At 39.4% G+C, this 25526-nt stretch overlaps 1 protein-coding gene across 2 annotated transcripts in view; it reads right to left on the bottom strand.

The window, feature by feature from the left end:
- NKAIN3 (sodium/potassium transporting ATPase interacting 3) overlaps positions 1-23101 on the bottom strand; it is a 650435-nt gene extending 627334 nt beyond the window's left edge. For both annotated transcript variants that reach the window (XM_053559475.1, XM_053559476.1), the window contains exon 1: positions 22812-23101. In XM_053559475.1, the coding sequence (XP_053415450.1) occupies positions 22812-22865 (54 nt within the window). In that variant the 5' untranslated portion in view covers positions 22866-23101. The remainder of the gene's footprint in view (positions 1-22811) is intronic.
- Between the last annotated feature and the right edge of the window lie 2425 nt (positions 23102-25526).

The following is a 25526-nucleotide window of genomic DNA, read 5'->3' as shown; positions in this document are numbered from 1 at the left end:
ATCTCCAGCTCAGCACTATATTGGAATAAGAAAGGACTACTCCAGAGATACATCGTCCAACCTTTCTCAAAAGCAATTTTCTAGGGAATTGGAATATAAGACATTATAAGATCAAGGAAGAATTCCATAAGTGGGGCAATTTTCAGTTTACCAAAAAGCTGTGTTGCTAAGAAGTGCTTGATAGTTGGTTGTTTCATACACATTGGGGTTAGAAATGGTTTTTGAAAGAGCAGGAAAAGCTAGGTGAGCTACAGTGCTGTTGATATTTAGTGTGATATATACACCACGAAATACTGGTAAAGTTGCAAGCTCTACTTATCCACCATGACAGGGTTGCATTAAGCAATGTTCTATATTCTAGAATTGCAGCAAGTACATCTGTACATTACATTCCACCTCATGAAAAGAGCAGAGGCCTCTGCCTCCTGGGACAGCGATGACAAGGACAGATGTTGTACAGGAAGATGCATTCCAGGCAGCAACAGAAAGGATCACCTTTTAGTGACCTGAAAAGATTCACATGCTAGAAATGCCATAATTAGGCTTAGCGATGTGAAGACATCTCCTATTATTATCGATTTATTTAGAGAGGGCATCTCTGAAGCCGGTCTCCCTGGATCAGACCTTCCCAGCTTTCTGATACTGTGCATGGAAGAACCACCCAACCAGCACCACGTACCAACAGCCTCTGTGGCACAGGAGAGAAGAGCGGGGTGTAGACATTCATGGTGCCAGGCTGGAATCCCAGCTCTGTTTACCTCCCACTATACTTCGTTTTTAATGTCTCCTTTTTTTTTTTTTTTTTTTTTTGCCGGGGTTGGGTTTGAACCCACCACCTCTGGCTTATGGGGCCAGAACCTACTCCTTGGAGCTACAGGCACCGCCCAATGTCTCCTTTTTCTTATTTGTAAAAGAGGGATAACACTAACCTTGTAGGGGTAGTTGTATGAAGAGGAAGAATTATGTAAATAAAAAACCTAACATAACAGGAATTCTATGAAGTTAAGAAATTATTATACCTCCCCACCTATTGTCACAGTATCAATGGAGACATCAGTTGCTGATGTCCCTTTAGAGAAATGTGCAGACCAGCTGAGAGCACACCGCCTCTGTCACACACCTTGGTGTCCTGCTTAAAGGATGAATTATGCTGGAATACAAAGCATGACAGTTTTGCAGGAATTGGTCCAGGGAAGGGCAAGGGACCCAATTCTGGTCAATGAGTTATAGGCAGAAATCTGGAAAATATTTTCTTTCCAGACAAAAAGAGAGTTATAAGAGAAAAGAGGTTCTTTTGCATCTTGTTTCCTTCCCAAGTTGAGTATTTTCATGTGGAAACATGAGGCTTATAGCTCCTGATAGAATATTATAATCAAGCTGGGAAGAGCAAGAGAATCCTAGAAACCCAACCTAGAGGCCTAACATTGTTGAATACCAACCAAACAATTGTTTTCCTCTTGATTTCTTATAACGTAAGATTTAAAATAAACACCCATTGTCTAAACCCATGTTTAAATATTTTATAATAAAGGAATTGGTTAGGTTTCTTTGTTTGTTTTGTTTACAATTGAGGATAAAAACAGTTGTAAAATACACTGAAAACAAATTCCTGGTATAATTTCCAAACACTTGGATGTCCTGATAAATTAAAATTATCATCAATGTTTCCAAATGCATGCTCTTAATGACTTAGCTCCTTGCATATCAGAAATAATTTCTGTCCTGACAACAGTCTATGGCTCACACTTCTTGTAGCACTAGTTTAAGAAACTTTTACCAGTGTGCTTTGCATCCTGCAACCAAAACATAATAGTACATTTATCTAGAAGTCAGCAAATAAGTACTGAGCAACTGTTAGATGTAAATCAAATTACATCCCCAAATAAGGCTTATTTAGACTCCAGTGTTTTATAAAATAGAATCTTAATTCTTTGTTTTTTTTTTTTTGGTTTTTTGTTTCTGCTTAAAATGCTCCAAGGCTTCATTTCCTCCAGAGTAAGATCATACACCTTATCCTGATACGAATCCAGGTGCTTGGTGTTCCTTGTTACTAATCTCCTCTGAGAAGTTCAAGAAACACTTCTGGAACCCTAGGGTGGGGAAGAAAAAAGTGAATGGAGAATGAAGGAACAAAGGGAGGAAGGGAGAAGTGGGGAGAGAGTGAGCTCTCCTTAAAGCAAAGGAGAACTCAATTTAAATCAGTTTTGTGGGCCATGGACTATCCTGAGACACAGGTCCCTGGGGTGCTTTTTATTGCCACTCTGATCATATATGATAAATGCAGTTTGCTAACTTTTAGACACTTGAAAATCTCAAACCAAACTAGGAACGCATCATACTGTTAAGAGTTTTAGATTGTTTTAAATTTCCTTGTGTCCAAAGCTAAAGCCACCTGGTAATTGTGTTAATTGAGCATCACTGCATAAAAAAAAATGTACAATGAAAAATTGTAGCCAGCAAGATTTTACCACACAGTTTCCAAGAGACTCTAATTCAAAGTGTTAAAAATTCAAGCATGAATAAAAGAAAGGGGACTGGCTTGAATTCATGAATAAAACGTAAAATATGCTTAACTATATATTTAAGTGAAATTATATTCTTTTCGATTTATGTTTAAAATATGTAAATATTAGAAATGTTTTCTCTGCACATGTCACGCACCAACTGTGTGTCTATAAAAGTTTACTGAAAGCTACATAGTGCATTCTCTGCCTGGAACAGTGGCTGTATCTATCTTTTTGAACAAAAGTATCTCAAACCTATTTTATTCTTTAGATCTTCATAGAAATAATTTCCAAAATCTTCTCCTATGAGCTTGACAACACATCTTGTTCAGACAAAAAAATGTTTACAGAATCTGATCATGCCTGCCAGTTTGTAGAAAAGAGTAATTATAGAGTATTTACTGGCATGGCTTTCTTATGGAGAAATAAGCAAAAAGAGCAGCCATGCATCTTACAAGGGTACATGTGAAACTTAGTAAATGTAGAATGTAAATGCCTTAACACAATAACTAAGAAAATGCCAGGAAGGCTATGTTAACCAGTGTGATGAAAATGTGTCAAACGGTCTATAAAACCAGTGTATGGTGCCCCATGATCACATTAATGTACACAGCTATGATTTAATTTAAAAAAATAATAATAATCTCAAGCCACGGGTAGCAATTTCAAATAATGATTTGGGCAACAGACAGTCAAAAATGGATCACATATACACTGATATACACTAATGTCAAACTCTTTTGCTGTAGCAGCACCTCTTACGCACCTGTTTCATCCACTATCTGCTGCCATAAGTTGTAGATGTCTGATATTTTTACTTTTCTCTTATGTCAAGCAAGTCACCGTGTTGGAAATATTACATGGCTTTTTTTCTCAGCTATATGGGTGGAAAAGGCCAGATCATAAAACACTGTTCCAGGTGACCTCTGAGAGTCTCCATAGAGTGTCACACTAAATAATAATAATAATAATAATAATAATAATAATAACTGCAATGAGGAGAGAGATTCATGGAAAGACTCAGGCAGACTACAGTCACAGAAGCAGCAGCACGGGCACCACAATGTTGTAATTTTATCATTCCAGGGGGCACTGGGCAGATCCAGCTGCAGCTGGGGTCTGCAGGGGGAGGGTGCTGTATAGAAAATACTGGAAGGTAAACCCCTGTGTCTGCTGCATCTTTCTCGGTAGTAGAAGACTGATGTAGAAAAGTCGTAGCTGTGGCTAACAATGGTGCCAAGTTAACTCCAATTGCACCTTTTTATAACTACAGGCCCAGTCCAGTGCCATAAGGTAGATTCACTAGTAGGTTACAGCTGCCAAACCTTAGGACCCGTAAAAGAGCTTAGGACGCAAGCAGATAAGGAGTAATGAGGGACCACTTCTGTAAGGTGACCAAGTGTCTCTAGGAATTCATCTTAAAATATTGCCATTCACTCTCTCTGCTTCTAAAAAAGAAAGCTTTAAGTTTACGATTTAATGTCTTGATGGAAATCAATTGAAGAGCTAAAGACAGTATACATATTATCTCGCCTCTGTCAATATAGGCTCAGGAATTGGGCGGCTCAGAACATTCAAAGTGGGATAGCGATCCCAGGGATGAAGAAAACAGGGAATGAAGCAGGTCAAGAGTGGAGAGATATTTTCCTTTCAACATTCTGAGACAGTCTCTTGTGATACAAATAATTCACCATTAGGCTAAATAATGCATTCCTTCATTTTTAGTTTTGAACTAATTCCAAATTACCTTTCTCTTTAAGTTTGACTACATTTTGCAAAATACTTCCCTATGAGACTTTTGAAACGATTGCTTTCATGCATTTAAATATATTGGATCAATGCGGAGAGAGTAGATTGCTACACAGCATGCTATATGTAGGTATCCAATACTTACTGCTTAAGAAAATATTACATGGCTGATGCATCTTTTGTCACTAGTTAATTACTGTTTGAATCTTTATCTCAGGACTTTCTTGCTAATTATCATTTGCATGAATAACCCTGCCAAAAACACCATTTCCCCTACACTTGAATGGAATAGAAGAAAGTCCAAAATCAGAAACTTCCAGAAAAGCATACTATGGATAAGAAGAAGATCCAGAGACCTGCATGAGGTTTAGGCTCAGAACTACCCTCTCCACTTGCTAATCTCTTCTTGGGACTTACTGCAACTATACTTACTGAGTTATTATTACAAATAAGCTTTATAATCAACCTGCTTGGCTCTAGAACTAAAGAAAAGATGGCATATTTTTATTAGTATTGTTGAAAATTTATGAATGAAGTAGGGAAGAATTAATACATTTGGGGGATGTTACACCTTCTTATCCAATGCTTATCCAGTGGTTCTTATCCAATGCTTCTTATCCATATCATGCTTTTCCTTCTGTTCAAATCTATTGTTGTGTCTTGGGTAAGACTTTAATAGTTCTTCTCATCTAGGGTTTTCACATTTCCCATTAAGTCTATCCCTTGTTTTATTATTTCCTCAATTCTTTAATCCAGCGAGGTCTATTCTCCTCTCTGTCTCTCTGATTTATGGTGTGGCAGCAAAATCTAAATGAATTTTTCTGCTAAATATCAAGCTAGTTAGTCTAATTAATCATTTACTGAGTAATCTTCTGTCCTTTATAGATTTGTGATGCCTTTTAATCATGTATTAAAATCTTTTTTTTTATTATTTTATTTTTTTATTGTTGGGAATTCATTGAGGGTACAATAAGCCAGGTTACACTGCTTGCAATTGTTAGGTAAAGTCCCTCTTGCAATCATGTCTTGCCCCCATAAAGTGTGACACACACCAAGGCCCCACTCCCCTCCCTCCGTCCCTCTTTCTGCTCCCCCCCCCATAACCTTAATTGTCATTAATGGTCCTCATATCAAAATTGAGTACATAGGATTCATGCTTCTCCATTCTTGTGATGCTTTACTAAGAATAATGTCTTCCACGTCCATCCAGGTTAATACGAAGGATGTAAAGTCTCCATTTTTTTAATGGCTGAATAGTATTCCATGGTATACATATACCACAGCTTGTTAATCCATTCCTGGGTTGGTGGGCATTTAGGCTGTTTCCACATTTTGGCGATTGTAAATTGAGCTGCAATAAACAGTCTAGTACAAATGTCCTTATGATAAAAGGATTTTTTTCCTTCTGGGTAGATGCCCAGTAATGGGATTGCAGGATCAAATGGGAGGTCTAGCTTGAGGGCTTTGAGGTTTCTCCATACTTATGTATTAAAATCTTATATACAACTTAAATATGCACAATAAAAAAATACAGTCTTAAAAAAAAAAAAGAAACTTCCAGAAATGTTCAATGATTTTGTTTCTTAGGTTTATAGATGAAGCTTATTAAATTTGCTATGGTTTACTATACTCTCTCTTTACTCACGTTTTTATTTATGCACATTTATGAAGTATATGAAAATTTTATTATATGCATATAATGCATAGTGATCAAGGTGGGGTATTTAGAGTGTCCATCATTCTGGTACAATATAATTTATTAAATACAACCATCCTACTTTGCATTTATTCCTTTTGAATTACCATATGTGTGTGCTCTTTAACTCACTTCCCTTCAAACCCCCCACATCCCCTACTTACCCTCCTCAGTCTCCGTTACCAACTTTTCCACTCTCTACCTCCTCGTGTTCAACTTTTTTCATTCCCACATATAAGTGAGAACATGAGATATTTTTCTTTTTGTGCCTGGTGTATTTCACTTAAAATAATGAATGACCTCCATTCCATCCACATTACTGCAAATGAAATGCTTTCATTCTTTTTAAAAGCTGAGGAGTATCTCATTGTGTATATATACCACATTTTCTTATCCATTCCCCACTGATAGACACTTAGATTGATTCCATACCTTCACTATTGTGAACAGTCCTGCAATAAATATGCAAGTCTAGGTATCCATTTGCTGTATTGATTTTTTTTTTCCTTTGGGTAAATACCATTTGCTCGATTAAATGGTAAGTCTGTATTTACTTGTTTGAGAAATTTCCATAGTGTTTCCTATAGTGACTATACTAGTTTACATTCCTACCAACAGGGTGGGTATAAGAGTTCCTTTTCTCTTCATCCTTTCAACATCAGTTATTTTTTATCTTTTTTAATCAAAGTCATTCTAACTGGGGTAAGATGACATCTCATTGTGTTTTTTTCTGTTTTGGGTTTTGGGGGGGTTTTGTTGTTGTTTGTTTGTTTTGTTTGGCATTTCTCTGATAGTTCGTGATGTTGAACATTTTTTTTTCATATTTGTTGGCCATTTCTATGTCTCCCTTTGAAAAATGTCTATTTATGTCCTTTGCCCACTGTTTAGCGAGATTATTTATTTTCCTATTGAGTTGTTTGAGTTCATTCTATATCTGAGTATAAGTTCCCCATTGAATGAATAGTTTGAAAATATTTTCCACTCAGCAGGTTGCCTCTGCACTCTGTTGATTATTTCTTTTGCTATGCAGAAGCTTTTTAGTGTAATGAAGTCCCATTTGTCTATTTTTATTCTGGTTGCCTGTGCTTTTGATGTCTTAATGGCAAGTTATGCCTAGACCAACATTCAGGAGAGGATTCCTGGGTTTTATTCTAATATTTTTATAGTTTCAGGTCTGATATTTAGTCTTTAATCTATTTTAAGTTGATTTTTGCATATGGTTAGAGACAGAGATCACTCACATTTAGTTCAACTGTGACAACTCATTCTTTCTTTTCTTTTTTTGTTGTTTTAATTTCAGAATGTACCAGGGGTACACATTTTGATTACATAATTTGCTTTTTTACATTTTAAGTAAAAGTTATAACTGTGACCTTCACCCAACTTTGTGCATTGTACCAGCTCAGTGTGAGTTTACCCAAACCTTCTCCCTCCCAACTTCATTTCTGTTGAGCTTTACTTCCTTTTTTTTTTTTTTTTTTAATTTGGCCGGGGCTGGGTTTGAACCCGCCACCTCCGGCATATGGGACTGGCGCCCATACCCGCTGAGCCACAGGCACCGCCCGAGCTTTACTTCCACATGTACACTTAAGTATTAATTGCCTAGTTCCAATTTACTGAGTACACATGGTGGTGTTGTTTTTTTTCCATTCTTGCAATATTTCTCTTAAAATAATGGTCTCCAGTTCTATCCAGGTTGTTACAAAAGGTACAGGATCATACTAGATCACCATTTTTAATAGCTGATATCAGCCTAGGGAAAGAATTTTTGAAGGTGACTCTCAAAGCAATCATAGCAAAAGCAAACATAAACCAATGAGACCTGATAGAATTAAAAACTTCCTGCACAGCTAAGGACGCAATCAATAAAGTAACCTACAACCTACAGAATGGGAGAAAATACTTCCATGATATACATACAATAAAGAGATGATATCAGAATCTACCAAAAAAAAAAAAAAACTCAAGAAATCAACAAGAAAGAAATCAAACAACCCCATTAAAAATCTGAAAAAGGACACGAACAAAAAAATTTCAAATGAGGAGTCTAATGGCCAACAAATACATGAAAAAATGCTCAACATCTCTAATCATCAGGAAATACAAATCAAAACCACAATGAGACAAAATATTTCTAATGTCACCTGTTTTTCTGCTGCTATCATACATTTCATAAGTTTCATCACACTAGCACCAGTCCTACCAAACTAGTCATAATTCCTCCCCGCCCACCCACCCATCCACAAGGTCAGCCACCAATACTCCTTTGAGTACCTTGGAGAAAATCATTGCTACACAGCAGCTAACCACCCATCAGCATACTTTTGATAACTATGAGATAATGGTTCTCCATAGTTTTTCTTAAGTGCAGGTGACACTTAATCCAAATCTAAAATCACATATTATCTCTTAATTACATATAATGCAAAACAATTATTGACTAAAGGAGAAGTGTATTTCTACGTACAAAAAGAGCTTTGACTACCATGCTCCCCAGAGCATTATCCACCTTTCATTGGTAGAATGACAACTAACAAGCATTTCAGAATCAAATTAAATATTATGTTAAGTAAAAATATAAGAAGTACAAAGTCTAGATGTCTAAAAATATGTTGAAATATTAGCATTGCTTTAGCCACGATGTGGTCCTCAAAATAGGAAAAATAATATTACTTCCTAAATATAACAAGATAAAAATAAAGCAATTTAAATTAGAATCCGTGCAGATGTTTGCAAATACCAAATCCATTTTATCATTGCTAAGGGAAAATATACAAAGAAAGTTAATAGTTCATTTTCTTAAAAGAAAAACTGAGCTACTAAATCACAATATTACTTATAACTTTAACCAAAACAATCCAAAATCTGTTCTAAAAGTATCATTAGAATTGATGGGGTTAAAAAGTAGATATAAAGATACTTTTGGTTGAGCAAAATTAACATTAATAATAGATGACCAATGTTCCTCTGCATGCTGTAGGGTCTGTGAAATGTTACAAAATGTTAAATGTCCTTCTTGTATGAAATGCTCCAACGGAACCCATGTGCGTGAAAGGCATATCCCTAAGGACAGCTCCATCTGCGTATTTCCAACCACAGTTCTCTTTCAGCTGAAAAGACTGTTAAGGGATCTTTTCAGGCCTGCTAATGGTTCAGAGGCTTCATCTAATGCTTCCTTCTAATTGGCCCTGAAACCAAGATGCTCTGCCAGTGGTGTGTTTGCAACATTCAGACCTTTGGCAATCACAACACTACCAGGCCAAGAAAAGTTTCCCATCAGACAGCAAAAAGAATTAGTGGCTTCAACTCTTATGGACAGAGAAGGTATTTGTAGAACAGTTTCCCATCAGCTAGCAAAAAGAATTAGTGGCTTCAATTCTTATGGAGAGAGAGAATATTTGTAAGTGCGGATAGGTCCCTCTGATATGAGCAGATTCTATCTGGACGGTGAGAAGACATTGTCAGAAGTGGTTCTTCAGTGGAAGAAAACAGAGCATGTGAAACCCAAAGAGTCCTCAGTCTGCAGAAAGTTAGCATTTCATTTGTTTTTTATTTCAGGGTAAATTGGGGTCCCAAAGGACCCCAAAAATAGACATCAACTCTGAGGAAAGCTACCCTCTACCAGTAGAAATGGCAAAACAAATCAAAACAAAATCACCATGTCCAAGAGTTAAAATCTCTCTCCTTCTTAGACAAATTACCTGGATTATATTTTTAAAATCACATTTCATGTAAAGAAATTGCTTGCTTACATAATTACTCTTTACAACAGGTTTGATCTAAGCCTAGAAAACAATTCTCTGATGTAATCTGCTCGTAAGACCACACACCCACACACAGAGTTTTGGTACCCACATTTCTACATTTCTCATGCTTTAAGTCATATCTTTGTTCCATTTGTAACAATGATTACTTTTCAAAATTTAGAAGATGAATCGTAGAAACTAAATACCATTGAGTGTGCTCTCAAATAAATCACCTTTCTGAAGCCTCCTTCAGGATGAAACATTTAGTATTTCAATGTACGGATAACGGGAAACGCAGCCTGGAAGAACCAGATGTGCATGTAAAAAGCTATTTCAATCTTTTGGCCATTGATTACTTGACATCCTCATGGAAAGAGCTGATTAGGACCAATAATTCAGACAGGTGGAGGAACTGGGTACTGGAGAAAGTCCTCCTTTGCTCATGGGAACTAATGAACACCCTTAGGCAGAAATAACTTGCTATTATAGGGAAAGAGTCTAGATTCTAGTTAGACACCCAGAAGTGAAACCTGTGAACCATTAACAATTCTGGATCATTAAGTTATAAATCAGTCATCAACAAATCAGTTATTGTGCTATGTGCAGAAATGTTTTAGAGAGATCTAAAAGCTACTATGTCCAAAAGGATTTAATATGCAACTTAATGTGGCAATTTTTGTAAATAAAAATTTCCCCATTACATTTCAATAATTTTACATATGTACTCAAAGCAATAAATAAAAGTGCTTAGGTTATGAAATATGCTTTCTATACATGCACTAATTAGTGATCTTAAAGGCTTAAAAGTCAGTTCTTATTTGTGCTAGAGAAATAATTGGCCTTCTTATGGTAAAAGCCCCTGTCTGGTGATGAACTAGTAAATGTTTAATCACTGGCCTGGGGGGAAGAGGGTGAAGATGGACTGATTTGTGGCATATGTGTATTTACATAATGTAAATACTTCCTCCATAATAGATTTTCAGCGGGCCAATATGGCATTACTGGATGCGTAATTGGATAGAGAGGCTCAGTAAATAGTACACCGTTACACAGAATTGCCACCACACAGACAATGTACATGTAAAATGATCTCCAGTGCAAAGATAACAGTAAATGCATTAGAATAATTAGAAAATGTTGACTTTTGAATATTTATTATCTTTGTTTTTAATAAAATTTAATTACATGTTTATATAATCAATTTTTAAGAAAGCTGTGGTTAATAACCAGCTCACAAAACTCCTAGAAACCCAATGGTAAACTCTCCCCAATTGGTACAAGCGTACTTCAGCCTATGGCCACCTCCATTTGTTCCATCCAAATAAAAAGCAAATGAATGGAAGCTAGACCAGAAATTGAAGCAAGATTCCATTCTAAGAGATATTTAACAATCAACAGGAGAGTCTTCAGTACTGAAGTGTCACACACAGAACTACCTTGGAGATAAATACGGCTCTCAAATACATGATTTCTTGAGGAGACCTTAACTCTAAGATATGTTATTTTTCATAAACTATAATTTTATAGACCAAAAAATTATATTTTAAATACTAATTTGAATAAAGAATGATCATTTATGAGCATTTCTATTTCCCAATACCTTAATTCTGATTATTTACAGCTAGTTATTGCAAAGAAACAGAACTTGATTGGAGAACCTTCCCCTTTGCATTTTATTTAATCGATTTAGCCAGGCGGCCTCTGTAGCCCTGTCTTCTTACACAAAAGCTCCATCATACTACATGTTAATCAATACCAAGGTATAACAGTATCTTTCATTACTGAAATAAAGAGAAACTGCCAGAAATGTATCTGTGACTTATCATCACCCTTATAGAACTAGCTGATGGCTTAATAAGAAATCCTGTTCCAAAACCTTCTGTTAATAAAAGAATAAAGAATCTGCATGAAACCGTTCATAGTGCAAGCACCTGAGCAGGGCATGGAGAAAAGGAACACACCACTTATGATTCAGGTATGCAACTAGGCAGGAAATTCATTCTAAAGAATAGACCTCTCAGTAGAAAAGAAAATGAAAAAAAACCTGAAAAAAATGGGGCAGCGCCTGTGGCTCAGTGAGTTGGGCGCTGGCCCCATAAACCGAGGGTGGTGGGTTTGAACCCAGCCCGGGCCAAATTGCAACAAAAAATTGATGGGCAATGTGGAGGGCACCTGTAGTCCCAGCTAACTTGGGAGGCTGAGGCGAGAGACTCGCCTAAGCTCAAGAGCTGGAGGTTGCTGTGAGCTGTGATGGTACAGCACTCTACCGAGGGTGATGGAGTGAGATCTGTCTCTAAAAAAAAAAAGAAAAAACTGAATAAAATCATTACCACTGCTGTGATCTTCTCTGAGCCACTTCATTCTTACAGTGAGAGTCCTTATCACCCAACCCTTGATCCTCACAGGCCTTCTCCCTCGCTGCCTTTTCCCAGTGGATAAATGTTTCTGCAATTCAATACACTGGACAATCTCTTACCAGAGTCCAACAGAACTGCAGTCTTCTAGGTTTACTAGACAGGGTTTCCCCTTCCATAACTATGTCAATCAACGCCTTCAACTGATATATTTTTTGTTTTTTTTTACTATGCACATCTTAAAATAAGTATTCTCCTATACTCTGTCTAGACCTAAGATAAGAATGTTCCATTATAGCATATGCAAGGCTTAGCTCCCATTTTATTTTAGTATCTTTGCAAAATATGTCAAAAGAAATGCAAATTAGATACTTTGGTGCTATTTGTCATTTGCTTGCCCCACCATTTAATTGGCATTTTGAATATTAATCACTGATGGTGCATTTCCTCTTAGCCTAATGTTATATTATCTCGAACTTACATGAAGAGTCACACACATTAACACCAATTAGTGTTAATGGAGATAAAGAGCATGACTATTTTTGATGCATAAGAAGCTAGATTTTAACCTCACCAAGTATTTGCCAGCATCCCTAAAATTGACATTCAAAACAACCATAAGATGGTTTGAAAAATCTCTCCAATTTTTCAAAATTAATGTTAAGGTTACGTAAGTGTGACACAGAAAGTATTTTAAGAAAATCATAATAAGCAATAAAGAATGATTTGTGATTTTTCTTTTTATTCTTATTCTTGCCTAAACGATTGTAAATTCTAACTTACATATTAATCAGATTTTCTTTCAAACTAATTAATATATTAATTCTCTCATTCCATATCAACTCCAAATTGATACTAGGTAGCTGGCTCAAAATATAGAATCAAAGGCCCAGGTGCCCTCCTACAAGCAAAACAAGTGTGGATTTCAGCATAACACGTGAACGCTTTTGAGCAGGGCACAACATTATATGAAGAACCTGGGTCAATTATATTCTGCTTATCTCCCGAATTCTTCAATCTTGCTGGTCTTCTTTTGCTCCATTTTTATTCCTAGCACAATTATGGTCACACTGTGACACTGGGACCCTAGGAAGAGGGAAGAAGGTCTGCTACAGCCTGCCAAGCTCGTTAACATCTTGTCCGTCATCTTGTTCCCAAAGCCTTCCAATTTTGTGTTTTTCATTCTGATTTTTATTTTTATATGTAATGAGTGGACTTGAGTGCTTGTAAATAAGCTTCTTTAAGCAAGACATACATTATCTGAGGAAAGCAAATGTTTAGTCAAAATATACATTTACACATACAGATTTGTTCTTTTTCCTACTCACATAAACTTCGGGAAATCTTAAGTAATATCGATTCAAATTTTCATGTTCGAATAATTTGAAATTCTTCCTGCACATAATGTGCATAATTGTTCAAATCTTTTCTAGAGACCTAAAATACACACTGACCCCTGTATCACAGGTAAAATTTGTGAGAGAAAGGTAGAAAAAATATAGACAAGGCAGCTCATGTTTTTAATGCAAATATTATTAAAGTTCTAGGGATAGAAAACAATTAATTTCTAAAAATTTCATGATAATGTTTGTCGTTTTAGGAAAGAAACAAAAGACAATAACAAAAAAAAAAAACACCTGGGAAAAAACAAAATTCCATATGGGAGTGACCAGAATGAAAATGATTTGGCAAAAATTGGGGACATTATTTTAAAAATCAATAGCACACGATAATTTTATAAAGAATAAAATAAGGGAAATACGTATAACTAGTTCCATTTCAGTGAACTTTGTTTATTCTCATTTTCTCAGTTTACAACCTTGACATTGTTTCAGGAAAGGTGAACTACATATGTTCAAGGGCACAAGGGTATGAATGTGGGCTGTTCATTGAATACTAAGTTTTGTTCCCATGGAGCTGGGGATGTAGACTTGGAGAAGTGGGAAATAATTCTGTATCAGTAGGGTATTCAGGGAAAAATGGTAGTTTAAATATAGACATTACTTTTTTTAAAAGAGGAGCAACATGGAGAAAATATCATTTAAGGGAGATTAATCAGGCAACGTTGTGGAGGGTGAATGATTTACATCTGGGCAGGACAAGAAAGCTAAGGGGAGAATTTGGGAAAGAAAGTGTCACATGTTTCAACCTGAAGAACAGGATGTACTATTCAATAAAAGAAAAAGTGAAATAGGTTTCTGGAGCTTAGGAGAGAAAAGGTCTGATGTTGTAAATTTGATAGTTATATATAGGAGAAGCTTCAACCATGAGGACTGCAGAACTGCCTTTTATAGACAAAAAAGTCAATGTACACTCTTTTTTTTTTTTTGAGACAGAATCTCTCTCTGTCACCCTTAATAGAGTTCCATGATGTCATAGCTCACAACCTCATACTCCTGGGCTCAAGTGATCCTCCTGCCTCAGCCTCCCAAGTACCTGGGACTACTGTTACCCAGCATCATGCCCAGCTAGATTTTTTTTTTCTATTTTTAAGAGAGTCAGGGGTCTCACTCTTGCTCGGGCTAGTCTTGAACTCCTAAGCTCAAGCAATCCACCTGCCTCAGGAACCAGTGTGCTAGGATTGCAGGCCTGAGCCACCACGCCAGCCTACAACTGTCTTATAAATACCTATCAGAAGGACATAGTCGAAATAACATATTCAATGTTATAAACAAGGATTTTGATCTGAGATTCATTGCACAGAAGAAAGACCATAGTAAGAAAAATACATGTATATTTCAAATATACAATAAGGGAGTAAATTTCAAATGTCTTGGCACAAATGAAAAAAAATGGTGAGGGAAAGAACATGCACATTAGCTTGTTTTACTCTTTCCACACTGTACACATATATCAAAGAATTATATTGTAACCCCTACATATATACAATTATTATTTGTCAGTTATAACTGAGAATAAAGTAAGGACTTTGGTTTGTAAAGCAAAAATAGGAACATTTCACGTCTTCACAAATAGGGCCCAGAAACAGGCTTTAGTGTACTCTCCTGTAGAAGAAATGGTGAAACCATTCATTTCAGTAAACCATGCAACTGTGCAGTATGAGTCCCTAGACACCTTTTACCAAAGCACAGTGATTCTTTACAGTCCTGGGCAAGGAAATAGAGACAGTGTCAAAAGAAGTTGTAAAGAGGCACCCGCCCACTTCCTCCTGGTGCCCCTACGTGGTCTTCCTGTCCATGAACCTGACCCAGCCTCTATCATAAAAGAGTTTGGAGCCTGCCTCAGATACAGCTGATGCCACTTGTGCAGAGGACAGGGAATCTCAGTGACAGACCTATCAGGTGGGAAAGCTGGTCCCCTCCAATTCAGACCACATCCCTCAAGAAGCCTGATGGGACGACTACATGTTTTTTTCATAGACATTAAGCCTCCATAAGAGAAGCAACCCATCCCAAAATCTTAAAGAGTTACAGAGATCCAGAGTGACAACTCAGCTGAGTAGAGATCTGAGTCATCCTAGGAAACCTACCCTTCTCCCAGGAGGAGGTGTCCACAGTTATTTCTTTTCAAGTTCTTCTCACTCAGACGACTCTTCATTTAAGTAAGAGCCTCCAAACCTCAATCTACCTCAATCAGAACCATTTAAGGAGCTGTTGATAATTCATGCTTCTGGAGCTCTTCTTCAAAATATTTCTCTTCAGTAGGTCCTGGGAGAGCTTGAGCCACTGTCTTTCAGAGGTTTCCTCAAGTGATTCTGATTTTGCTGATCCGAAGACCCCTGTGAGGAAACTGCTATGTAAAAGGCCTTGAGCCTGATCTACCCAAACCCACATCCCACCGAACATCAGCATTTCTTTCACCATTTAAATGATTTTGCTTAAACCTCAGTTTCTTCTCCCTTCAGACATACTCCAGACAATATCCATCTATCTATGTATCTACCTATCCACGTATCTGTCTATCCATTTCTCACGCTATCCCTCCTTCCCCACTACCTCACTATTAAGTCCCTAGGGTTCTTGTAACAAAACGCAACAACCAAGTGATTTAAAACAACAAAAACTTATTTTTTCACAGTTCTGGAAGCCGGAAGTCCAAAATCAAGGTGTCAGCAAGGCCGTGCTCCCTCTGAGAACTGCAGGGAATTCTTTCTCGCCTCTTCCGAGCCTCTGGTGGTTGCCCCCGTCATCAGCGTTCCCTGGCTGGCACCACCGCAGTCCCACCTTCCTCTGGTATCCCGCGTCTTCACATTGTCTTCCTTATGCGTTTATCTGTCTTTGTATCCAAATTTCCTTTTTTTTTTTTCAAGGCCACTAGTCATATGGGACTAACATATTTTAGTCACATGGCCACTAACATATTTTAGTTCCTATCTTAATGACTTCATTTTATCTTAATTACTTCTGTAAAAATCCCCATTTCCAAAAAGAAAAAAAAAAATCACATTCTGAGGCCCTGAGTTTGGGCATCAATATATCTTTTTGATAAAACACAACTCATGCCATAACACTCTTCTCAGTCTTTTGCTAACAGTGTTCTCTTATTTACTTAATTATTTATAAAAGCAAAGTGCTCTGTTAACTAAAAGGTCAATGTTGTTTGATTGCGACTAATACATGTTAATTGTATTAGATTAAAGGTAATTTAAATGACTGTTACAGGGTGTCCAACCTGCGGCCCTTTGAACCTCAAGCTGATTTTGTAAGGACTTTTTTTGCTTTTCTGTCATGTTGGATATCACCAAAAGTATACATGGACCTTCTTCCTGCTAATCAGCTTTCCTTAATGTCTGTGTGTTTAATTTGTGGTCCAAGAAAAATCTTATTTTTCCAATATGCAACAGAGAAAAAGAAAGGTTGGACACCCCTGGTTTAGTACTTTATTATTAAAATTATTAATTTATTATCATTATATAAAATGTCTTGCTTGCTACACCATGATATGTGATAGAAATCACTTCTCATGTTGAATGTGATACTACAGAACCTGGCTTACTGGGACAGAATACAAAAATATAAGGATACATATTTTTAAATAACATTGAAATAATAACCTTTCTCTTAATCTTACAGAAAAAAATCAATTTGATAATCATTATTTCCTCTGTTTTTTAAAGCAAGTTAATTCTTTTTTTTTTTTTTTGTAGAGACAGAGTCTCACTGTACCGCCCTCGGTAGAGTGCCATGGCGTCACACGGCTCACAGCAACCTCTAACTCTTGGGCTTAAGCGATTCTCTTGCCTCAGCCTCCCAAGCAGCTGGGACTACAAGCGCCTGCCACAACGCCCGGCTATTTTTCGGTTGCCATTTGGCCGGGGCTGAGTTTGAACCCGCCACCCTCGGCATATGGGGCCGGCGCCCTACTCACTGAGCCACAGGTGCCGCCAGCAAGTTAATTCTTTCCGGCCTTTTCTGTTGTATCCTTTGCTAGCTTCTTGTTCTCTACTTGGCCTTGTGGTAAGCCCTGATTTTTCACAGTACTGGTCTCATCTATATACTCTCACCCTGAAGTGATCTCATCCAGCACTTTTAAGTACCACTATTGTTTGTGATTCCCAGTTCTGAATATTCATTCTAACTCTGGTTTCCAAATTCACGATCCAGACAACTACTTGTCCTCAAGTGTCAGAATCTTAAAGTTTCTCAAACAGAACCCTTAAGTCTTCAAACATTTCTGCTCAGCATACACACACAAGTGCCGACACACAAACACCCCACCCAATCTTCCCCTGCGCTGTACAAAGCACCTCAATGTAATCTGGTAGTCATGACATGTAGGTCAACCCTCAGCGTGAGGTAATGCAGAAAGGTTTCAACACAAATCACATTATAATGCAAGTTGCATTATTGTCCATCATTTGAATCTCCCAAACTTTTTCTAAGTTTCATAAGGTGAAGGAAAGTATTGGAATATTGAAGAGAAGAGAAGAGAAACTATAGGGTTAAGAATTATAGTACATAGGAAAAGAAAAAGAGCTACTAAAATTAAAACTATGTTAAAGCAAAAGTATCAGGAAATATACCTAGTGAAAGAAATGAAGGTCTGCCTTCCCTGCCCAGTATTTGCGAGAGGTGAGCCGTGCATTTCACAGAATTTACTGGAAAACATGTTGCTAACACTACATCGCTATCCTTCAGACACCTTCTAACACATTTTATCTTAGCACTATAATGTCACAGGTGTTTTTGCTCACAGATGGTTTGAATGGAGTATGGAGAGAAAGTTAATTAAACGTCATTTCTACTGTGAGAAAAAATGCTCATTTTCTTCAATTTGAGAGAATGTTCTCTAAAATGAAAACATACAACCCATTCTATATGTTTAAAAAACTCTCTATTTTCTATAAATCTTTTAGAGTTTCTGCTACCATAGGTCTACTAAGAGTTTCGAGTTTTCTTGCACTGATTATTAGTGATAATAGTAGCATGACCTTCACCCTAAAGTGATGCAAGGTACAATAAATGTCCCCGGGTTACAACAACAACATCCAGACACAAAATTTTGTTGAAATACCTTTGAGTCTGACCTCGGTGACGTTGAAAGGCATCTAAAGCTCTGTGGCAACAGTGCCTGCTAAAATAAGTTCAATGCTCCACCAAAACAACTCGCAGAAGATAGCTTCCAAATGACACGGGGAGTGTTAGACTTTAAGAACGTGCAATGAAGGCTCATTTATATGTGGTAACTGAAAATCATGTACTAAAAGCTTATGATTGGGTCCTAGGTCTGGATTACACACATCTAATGATAACTCTGCCATTATTATAAAACAAGCAAAAGTATCTTTACAAATGTGTATTTCAAGGCTCTTGGATAACTGATAGATTGGTGACATGGTAATGAATTACTTTTTTTTGAAAAAGTTTCACACACTTTTCGATGGGCTGTATTCATGCTTTTCCTTTTCTCCTTCATTTCATCTAGAAAAATCAGGAGAAGGAAAGTAAACCCTGGGGCAAATACACAAATGTTCTTGGGGGTGAAGGCATGGAGGAAAAAGTAGTGATGGAGGACAGGCCATAAAAGTGGAATGAAAAAAGAAAAAGAAGATTCAGATGTTGCGAACAATAGCTCATCCACGGACACCAGCCTAAAATGATAATTTCTCTCCAATTAGACTTCTCAGCCTGGAGTTTTTCCACTCTGAGAGTTCACATGAAATGAGAAGAAGATAATAAAAACTTTTCATTTGTTCCTTTGACTTTTTGGAGGAGCTAAGGTACCATCTCTTCAGTGACCTCATAGTCAAGTCTTGGCGGTGACCATGTACTTTGTCTTCAGCAAATGTGCTCTCAAATTCTGTCCCTTTTCTACATCCAGACTTGTGTACTGCTTTATAACCTCCATCTTTCAACAGTTGTTGGGAGCAAAGAACAACATGAAAGGGGAAAAAAGACCAGCTGGCTTCAATGAAAGAACACCAGATCTTGGAAACAAGGGTCCCTACCCTGTGGTCCCCTAGAGCAGGCTTACATGGGCTCAGATAGTTCGTTGGCTAAGATTTTTAAGAATTTTTAAGAATTTTTAATAACCATTATTAAGCATTAAATTATACAAACTTAAAGTTAAATAAATCCTACTAAAAACAGAGGTACTAAATAGTTGAAACATATCCATTCTTAATTATTTTACTGTGTTTTACTCCGTCAATGCTTAGGAGGCTGTTTATACCCACTTAACTGTATGATGGAAATACCAAATAAAGGCAGCATTGACATTGCCAAGGTAGGAGTTTTTACACTAAAGAATTTGGTAAACCCCACAAATCAAGGTATGACTTTTGTTGATTATCTAGACTTAAGCAAATGATGGAGAAAGAATTTTAATAATATGTATTACACCTCAAAATGTGTCATGTCTGTAGCCATAACACTGTCAATAGCACAAAAGAAATTGAGGAAATAATTTTTGAGCATTTGAAAACTATTATCCTTGGGCAGCACCTGTGGCTCAGTGGGCAGGGCACCAGCCCCATATGCCGAGGGTGGCAGGTTCGAACCTGGCCCTGGCCAAACTGCAAAAAAAAAAAAAAAGAAAGAAAACTATTATCCAATGTTGCAAAGAATCTGTTTGTGTCATTAACAGGCAATGAAGTTCCAATACAGTCTTCTTTGTTTCACTTGCTTCTTAAAGCCAGTAAATATATTCACCAGCATTCAGGACTATAGAACCAAGATTCTGTCAAGTTCAACAAAAGGATTCTGCCAGAAATAAGTGGCTTTATAGAATCCACAGTAAAGAGTATTGCAATTTTATTATCGATATTATTTGTCAATTGATTGCTACACATTCTTTACATAAGTAATATTACATAATATTCTTTACATAAGTAATATTATATGATATTATAATGTAATATATAAATATGTTTTGATTTACTTCAGATCCAGTTGTTAAATGTTCACCATCACCCCACTGTCCCTACCATCATTAAAAACTCTTGATTTTAGTAAACTTGTTTAACTGTATGAGTATCAACTTCCTCATCTACAAACTAGTGAAAAAATTACCCTCCTCAGAGGACAATTTTAAGGGACAAAAAACTTATGTCAAAACCCTGTATGGAATGTAAATGTTAGGTATTGTTATAAATTGAAACATGCTTCAGTTCCTGATGTGAGCACTGAGAACTTGCAGTGTTTGCAGAGATGAATGTTTGGTCCCTACTCATGTAGACCACAGTCTAATAATGAAGAAATATGTGTAAATAATTTAAAATTATTTATGAGAGGACACAATATTTTATAACACGAAAACGCACAGTGCTGTGAGATTAAATGAAAATTAGTGATTTTACCTAGAGAACCCAGGAAGACTTCATAAATAAAATAGAATTTTGAGATATGCTTTAAAAATAAGTTGCATTATTTGTCAATTGATAAAGTGTACATGGATAGTGGAGGCCTGTCTAGCCTCAAAGACATCATCACAAATGCTACAGTGCTAATTCAGAACATCACAATTGCATTTATAAATCTTACCTAAAGAAACCTTACATGTTATTTTGATGTAAAATTGAAATGATGCCTTGAAAGATTATAGGATCCAGGCTCAGCCCCCATAGCAAGGTGGTTATGGCGCAGGCCACATACACCAAGGCTGGCGGGTTCAAACCCGCCTGGGCCTGCTAAACAACAATGACAACTGCAACAAAAAAATGGCCGGGCGTTGTGGCAGACGCCTGTAGTCCCAGCTACTTGGGAGGCTGAGGCAAGAGAATCGCTTAACCCCAAGAGTTGGAGTTTGCTGTGAGCTGTGACACCCAGCACTCCAGGGAGGGAGACACAGTGAGACTCTGTCTTAAAAAAAAAAAAAAGGGATTATAGGATCCGGTATGTCTATCTACAATAGTACATAATCAAAGGTTGAGTAAATAATTATTCAGTTTTTAGAACTTATAAGGTATGCCCATTTCAAAAAACAAAAGTATAAATTACTCCCGGCCTTCGTTCCTTAGTGTGAACACATTAACAAGGGAGCAGACTTTTAAAATTATTTTTTCAAGAAAACTCTATAAACAACATTAGATTTAAGCTTTTACAGGCCATAGTGGACTGTCCAATTGTCTTAAAGACAAGTAGCCACTAATTTCAAATCTAGGAATATTATGCATGCATTATGTGAAAAACGAGGAATATACCCAAAGTGAGGTTTTTACGGAAAAAAAAATACCCTAAGACAAGAGAAAAGTAAACAAGTATTAACTGTTAAAGAACATTATTTTTTCCCTTGAGTAATGAGTCTTGCGAAGGTTGACTTTACTCAGTAAAGTTTATTGAAAGCTTTTTCCTCTTGTTGGTCAAAATACGCTAGCTATGTTCGCGACAAAAAAAAAAAAAAATCCCACAATGCTTTGAAAAAAAAATCTTGGCAGAACATCTACAGAATCCTCCTTAAGTGTAATGAAAGGGAGATGTCTATTAATCTCCAACACACAAAAGTCTGACACGAAAGGTCTGTGGCCTTGACCTCAAGTGACCCCAGGACCAGTCCAGGTTCCAAAGGGATTAAGAAGAGCATCTGCTCCTCTCTGAAAGGCCTTTTTCTCTCCACTGTGGTTTTTAACTACCCATCACACGCACGCTCTCTGCAAGGCACCGCGCCAACAGAGCCGGTTCGCTCTGTCCTATCGCTGACCACAGCTGTCAGTCTGTCGCTGCCCGAACATTTCAACAAAATCTAAAGCAGAATTGCAAGAGCAGGGGCTCAAACACGCAGCCAAGACGCCTCACGCGCCTCCTTCCAACCTGCTGAAGGTAAGAACCACCTCACTCTTAACTAAGAGAGTTAAGGCTGCCGCAGTCTGCGCAGAACCTGGGCATTCCCACGCACGTTCACATTAAGCAACATTCCTGGAAATCAAGCCGAGAAGAAAGAGCCCGCAACACAAGCCCCTGTGTAACTTCAGCAGGAACGCGGGGGGTGTTAAAGCTGCTGTCGCCCCTCAGAGCCAGGAAATAACTCGCTCCCCCGGCGCCAGCGCAGCACCCCCAGAGTGCGCGGCGACTCCCGGGGTCGCGGGTGCGAGCGCACCCCGGCGCACCGACCCCAAGTCAGACCGCGCCCTCCCGCGGGGCAGGGGCGACTCGGGCAGTGTCCACTGCTAGAGGGCAGTACCAGCCCAGCCGGGGTGGCGCGGAGGGCAGCAGCGGCGGGAGCGCCCGGCTCACCCTTTCACCCCTTGCCCAGAGCTGCGGAACTGCTGAGGGAGCGGGGGAGGCCGGTCCGGGGCAGAGCGCAGTCCCCCGGAAGGCCCCCAGGAGGAGACCGGCCCCGGGGCGGGGGCACGCGGGCCACTCACCAGCTGCAGCGCGCAGAGGCAGATGAGTGAGCAGCGCCCGGTGCAGCAGCCCATGGTGCCGGCGGCGTCCGAGCGGCGCGGGCGGCCGGAGATCCACGTCCTGAGGCGCTGCTGCCTCCCGACTCCCGAGCAGCCCCCGCCGGGGAGAGCCGGCCGGGCCCAGGCTCGCCAGCCCCGCCGCCGCCGCCGCCGCCGCTCCGGGCTCCGGGCTCGCGCCCGCCTTTGTTACTTTCCCGGCGGGGCGGGCCGAGGTCAGTGCGGCGCGCGCGGCCCGAGCGTCTGGCGGGGGTCCCTGCCTCCCGCTGTGCAGGTCTGCTTCTTGGCGAGGGGGAACGGGCGCGCCGGCGGGCGGGGGACCGAAGGAGGCTACAGATGGCGAGTGGGTGAATGTCTGTTTAGGGGAGGAGAGTATGTGGGAGGTGGGCGTCTGGAAAGTGGAGTGGGCTGTCTGGGCTGGGGTGCGCGCGCGTGTGTGTGTGAGTGTGGTGGGAGGGGATGAATGAAAGGCAGGGCCACTGAGGAGGATCGGCTTGTCTTGTTAGGAGTCTTTGGGGAGAGAAAAAGGGACTGAGAGAAAGAGAATGAATATGAATGAGCCTGAATTACGCTGGCGGCGACGGAGACCCTCCGTGACCACCGTAACTGGGGAGATCGCGTTTGGGTTTTCTTGTGGAGGGTTGTGTTGAAGGGCTGGCAGAGCGATTGGAAGAGTTTGAAAGAGAGGGAGACACAGGATTTAGCAGAGCCATCCCGGAGGTGGAGAGGGTGGGAGTTTGTGTCCGGGAAGGACGGGACCGGAGGCGAGTTGTCCAGGGCGGACCAGCGCGGCAGAGCGCACGGCCAAGCTCGGCCACCAGCCGGGCGGCGAGCGCGGGCAGCGCGGGTTGGGGCGGCGCTGCGCGGCTCCAGGGTCCCCAGCCCCAAGCCGCTTCTGCCCGCCGCAGTCGGTGGCCCAGAGGGCGCCCCTGCTGGAGTCTTTAACGGAAAGTTGGACTGAGTTGGTTGGGAAGAGTCGCTGCGGCAAGGGATGCGCTGAATTGGTTGGAAACTGGACTCTGGGAGACCTGGTTCCCGGTTCTCAGCTCAAAGACCCTTTGAAGTCCTCACCAGGCCGAGTGGGGAAAAGGACGCGTAAGGTTCTTTTTCTGAGAATGAAGATTGTTTCCGAAACAAGCATAAATACAATTTCTTCACAGAAAAATGTAAATTGTTTTAGAAGGGTTTAAAATTAAGACCTGAGCGGGGGTGGTTAAGATCAGGACAAACTCTCCGCGAATCCCAAGGAAACTCTACGGCTCTCTCTCCCCTGGTCGCTCAGAGCTGGAGACTTCTCCTGGGGATTAAATTCATCGGGGCACAATGTCAGATTCCTTGGGCATGTTTGTTGTCCCTGGTGAAGCTGTGCAAGTAGCTTGAGCACAAGGAAGAACAGAGAACAGGCCTCCAGGCCAATTGTCTGCAGAGTGTGGCCCGGAAACCCTCTTTCTAACCCGCTGCTGCCCTCCTGGGTTCTCGGTGACAGGTTGGTAAGACAGTGTGAAAGAGCTTTGCGTTTCATAGAACGTCCGCTTCCTACAGGTTAACTGCTCAGACATTAAAAGGAGTTCTGTTTTTATTTGTTTTACAAGTAATGGACCCTTTCTGAAACACCCTTCAGGATCTATGTTTATAATTTAAGACAGTTATAATTCCCAGAAAAGTCTTTGCATGTTATTTTTAATCCTAGCAGGGACACGTGAATGACTTCAGGATTCGGGTCAATAAAGAGTCCAGAACATACATTGTTTACTTCCCTCTCTGCCCATTATCTCCTTTTTTAACGCAACCTTTAAGACATCAGTGATCAAGGATTGTGAAGGCGTAGTGCCTGTAAGCACAGTGTACATCTCATCATCATTCATGATGGATGAAAACAAAAGGAACAATGGACAATGATAAAAATAAGTAATGTAACATAGGAAAGGGCGCGGCAGAAAGTCTCGTGACATTGACCCGTGCAGGTGAAAAGTGAGAGGGCACGAACAAGCCTTCTGTCTACAACATCCAGAAACTAATGTAGCCTCTTCACCTCCAGAGACTGTGATGAATGATGGTAATAAAGATACTGACGCTTCCTTCTCTCCAGACTATATAAGTTTACATCAACATACTTTTCCATGATTTTATTTGTTCAGACAACACCATATTAGCAGCTAATCTGCATCCAATTCTTGCCAGGTACCTGGCACTAGTTTAAGGGTTTTATGTGTGTTCACTTATTTAATCTTCACAACAATCACACAAAGTGGGTGCTCTGAGCATCCCCACTGAAAAGATGTGGAAACAGGAGCAAAGATTCCACTGGCTACTAAATGGAGGAAGGAGAACCCAGACCAGGTAGTCTCTGTAGAGCTCCTGGGTCTTCACCTTCACTGATGCGGCCTCTGGAACTTAGGAGACTGTAGCCCTTCCCCACAGTACAGCTGACTCTTCTCTCCCTGGGAAGTAGGCATAGTAATTTTCATTGACCTAACCTCAGAGCCAGGACCACTCATGTGGAGTGATTTTAGGAGACGGGGGTGGGGGGGGTTCTCTATACCTCTCCATTTCACACCATCCTCCATACTGGTACCAGATTGGAGTTCCTTCCTGGTGTAATTTAATAGAATTGAAAATGTCTTTGCTTTTAATGCATTTAAGCAAGAAAAGATAACATGATGCCAGTAACATTTAGAA

This window comes from Nycticebus coucang, chromosome 13 (assembly GCF_027406575.1).
Source record: "Nycticebus coucang isolate mNycCou1 chromosome 13, mNycCou1.pri, whole genome shotgun sequence".
NCBI classification, from domain to species: Eukaryota; Metazoa; Chordata; class Mammalia; order Primates; family Lorisidae; genus Nycticebus; species Nycticebus coucang.
Note: the sequence above shows the minus strand (reverse complement) of the source record. Positions and strands in the feature narration are given on the sequence as shown.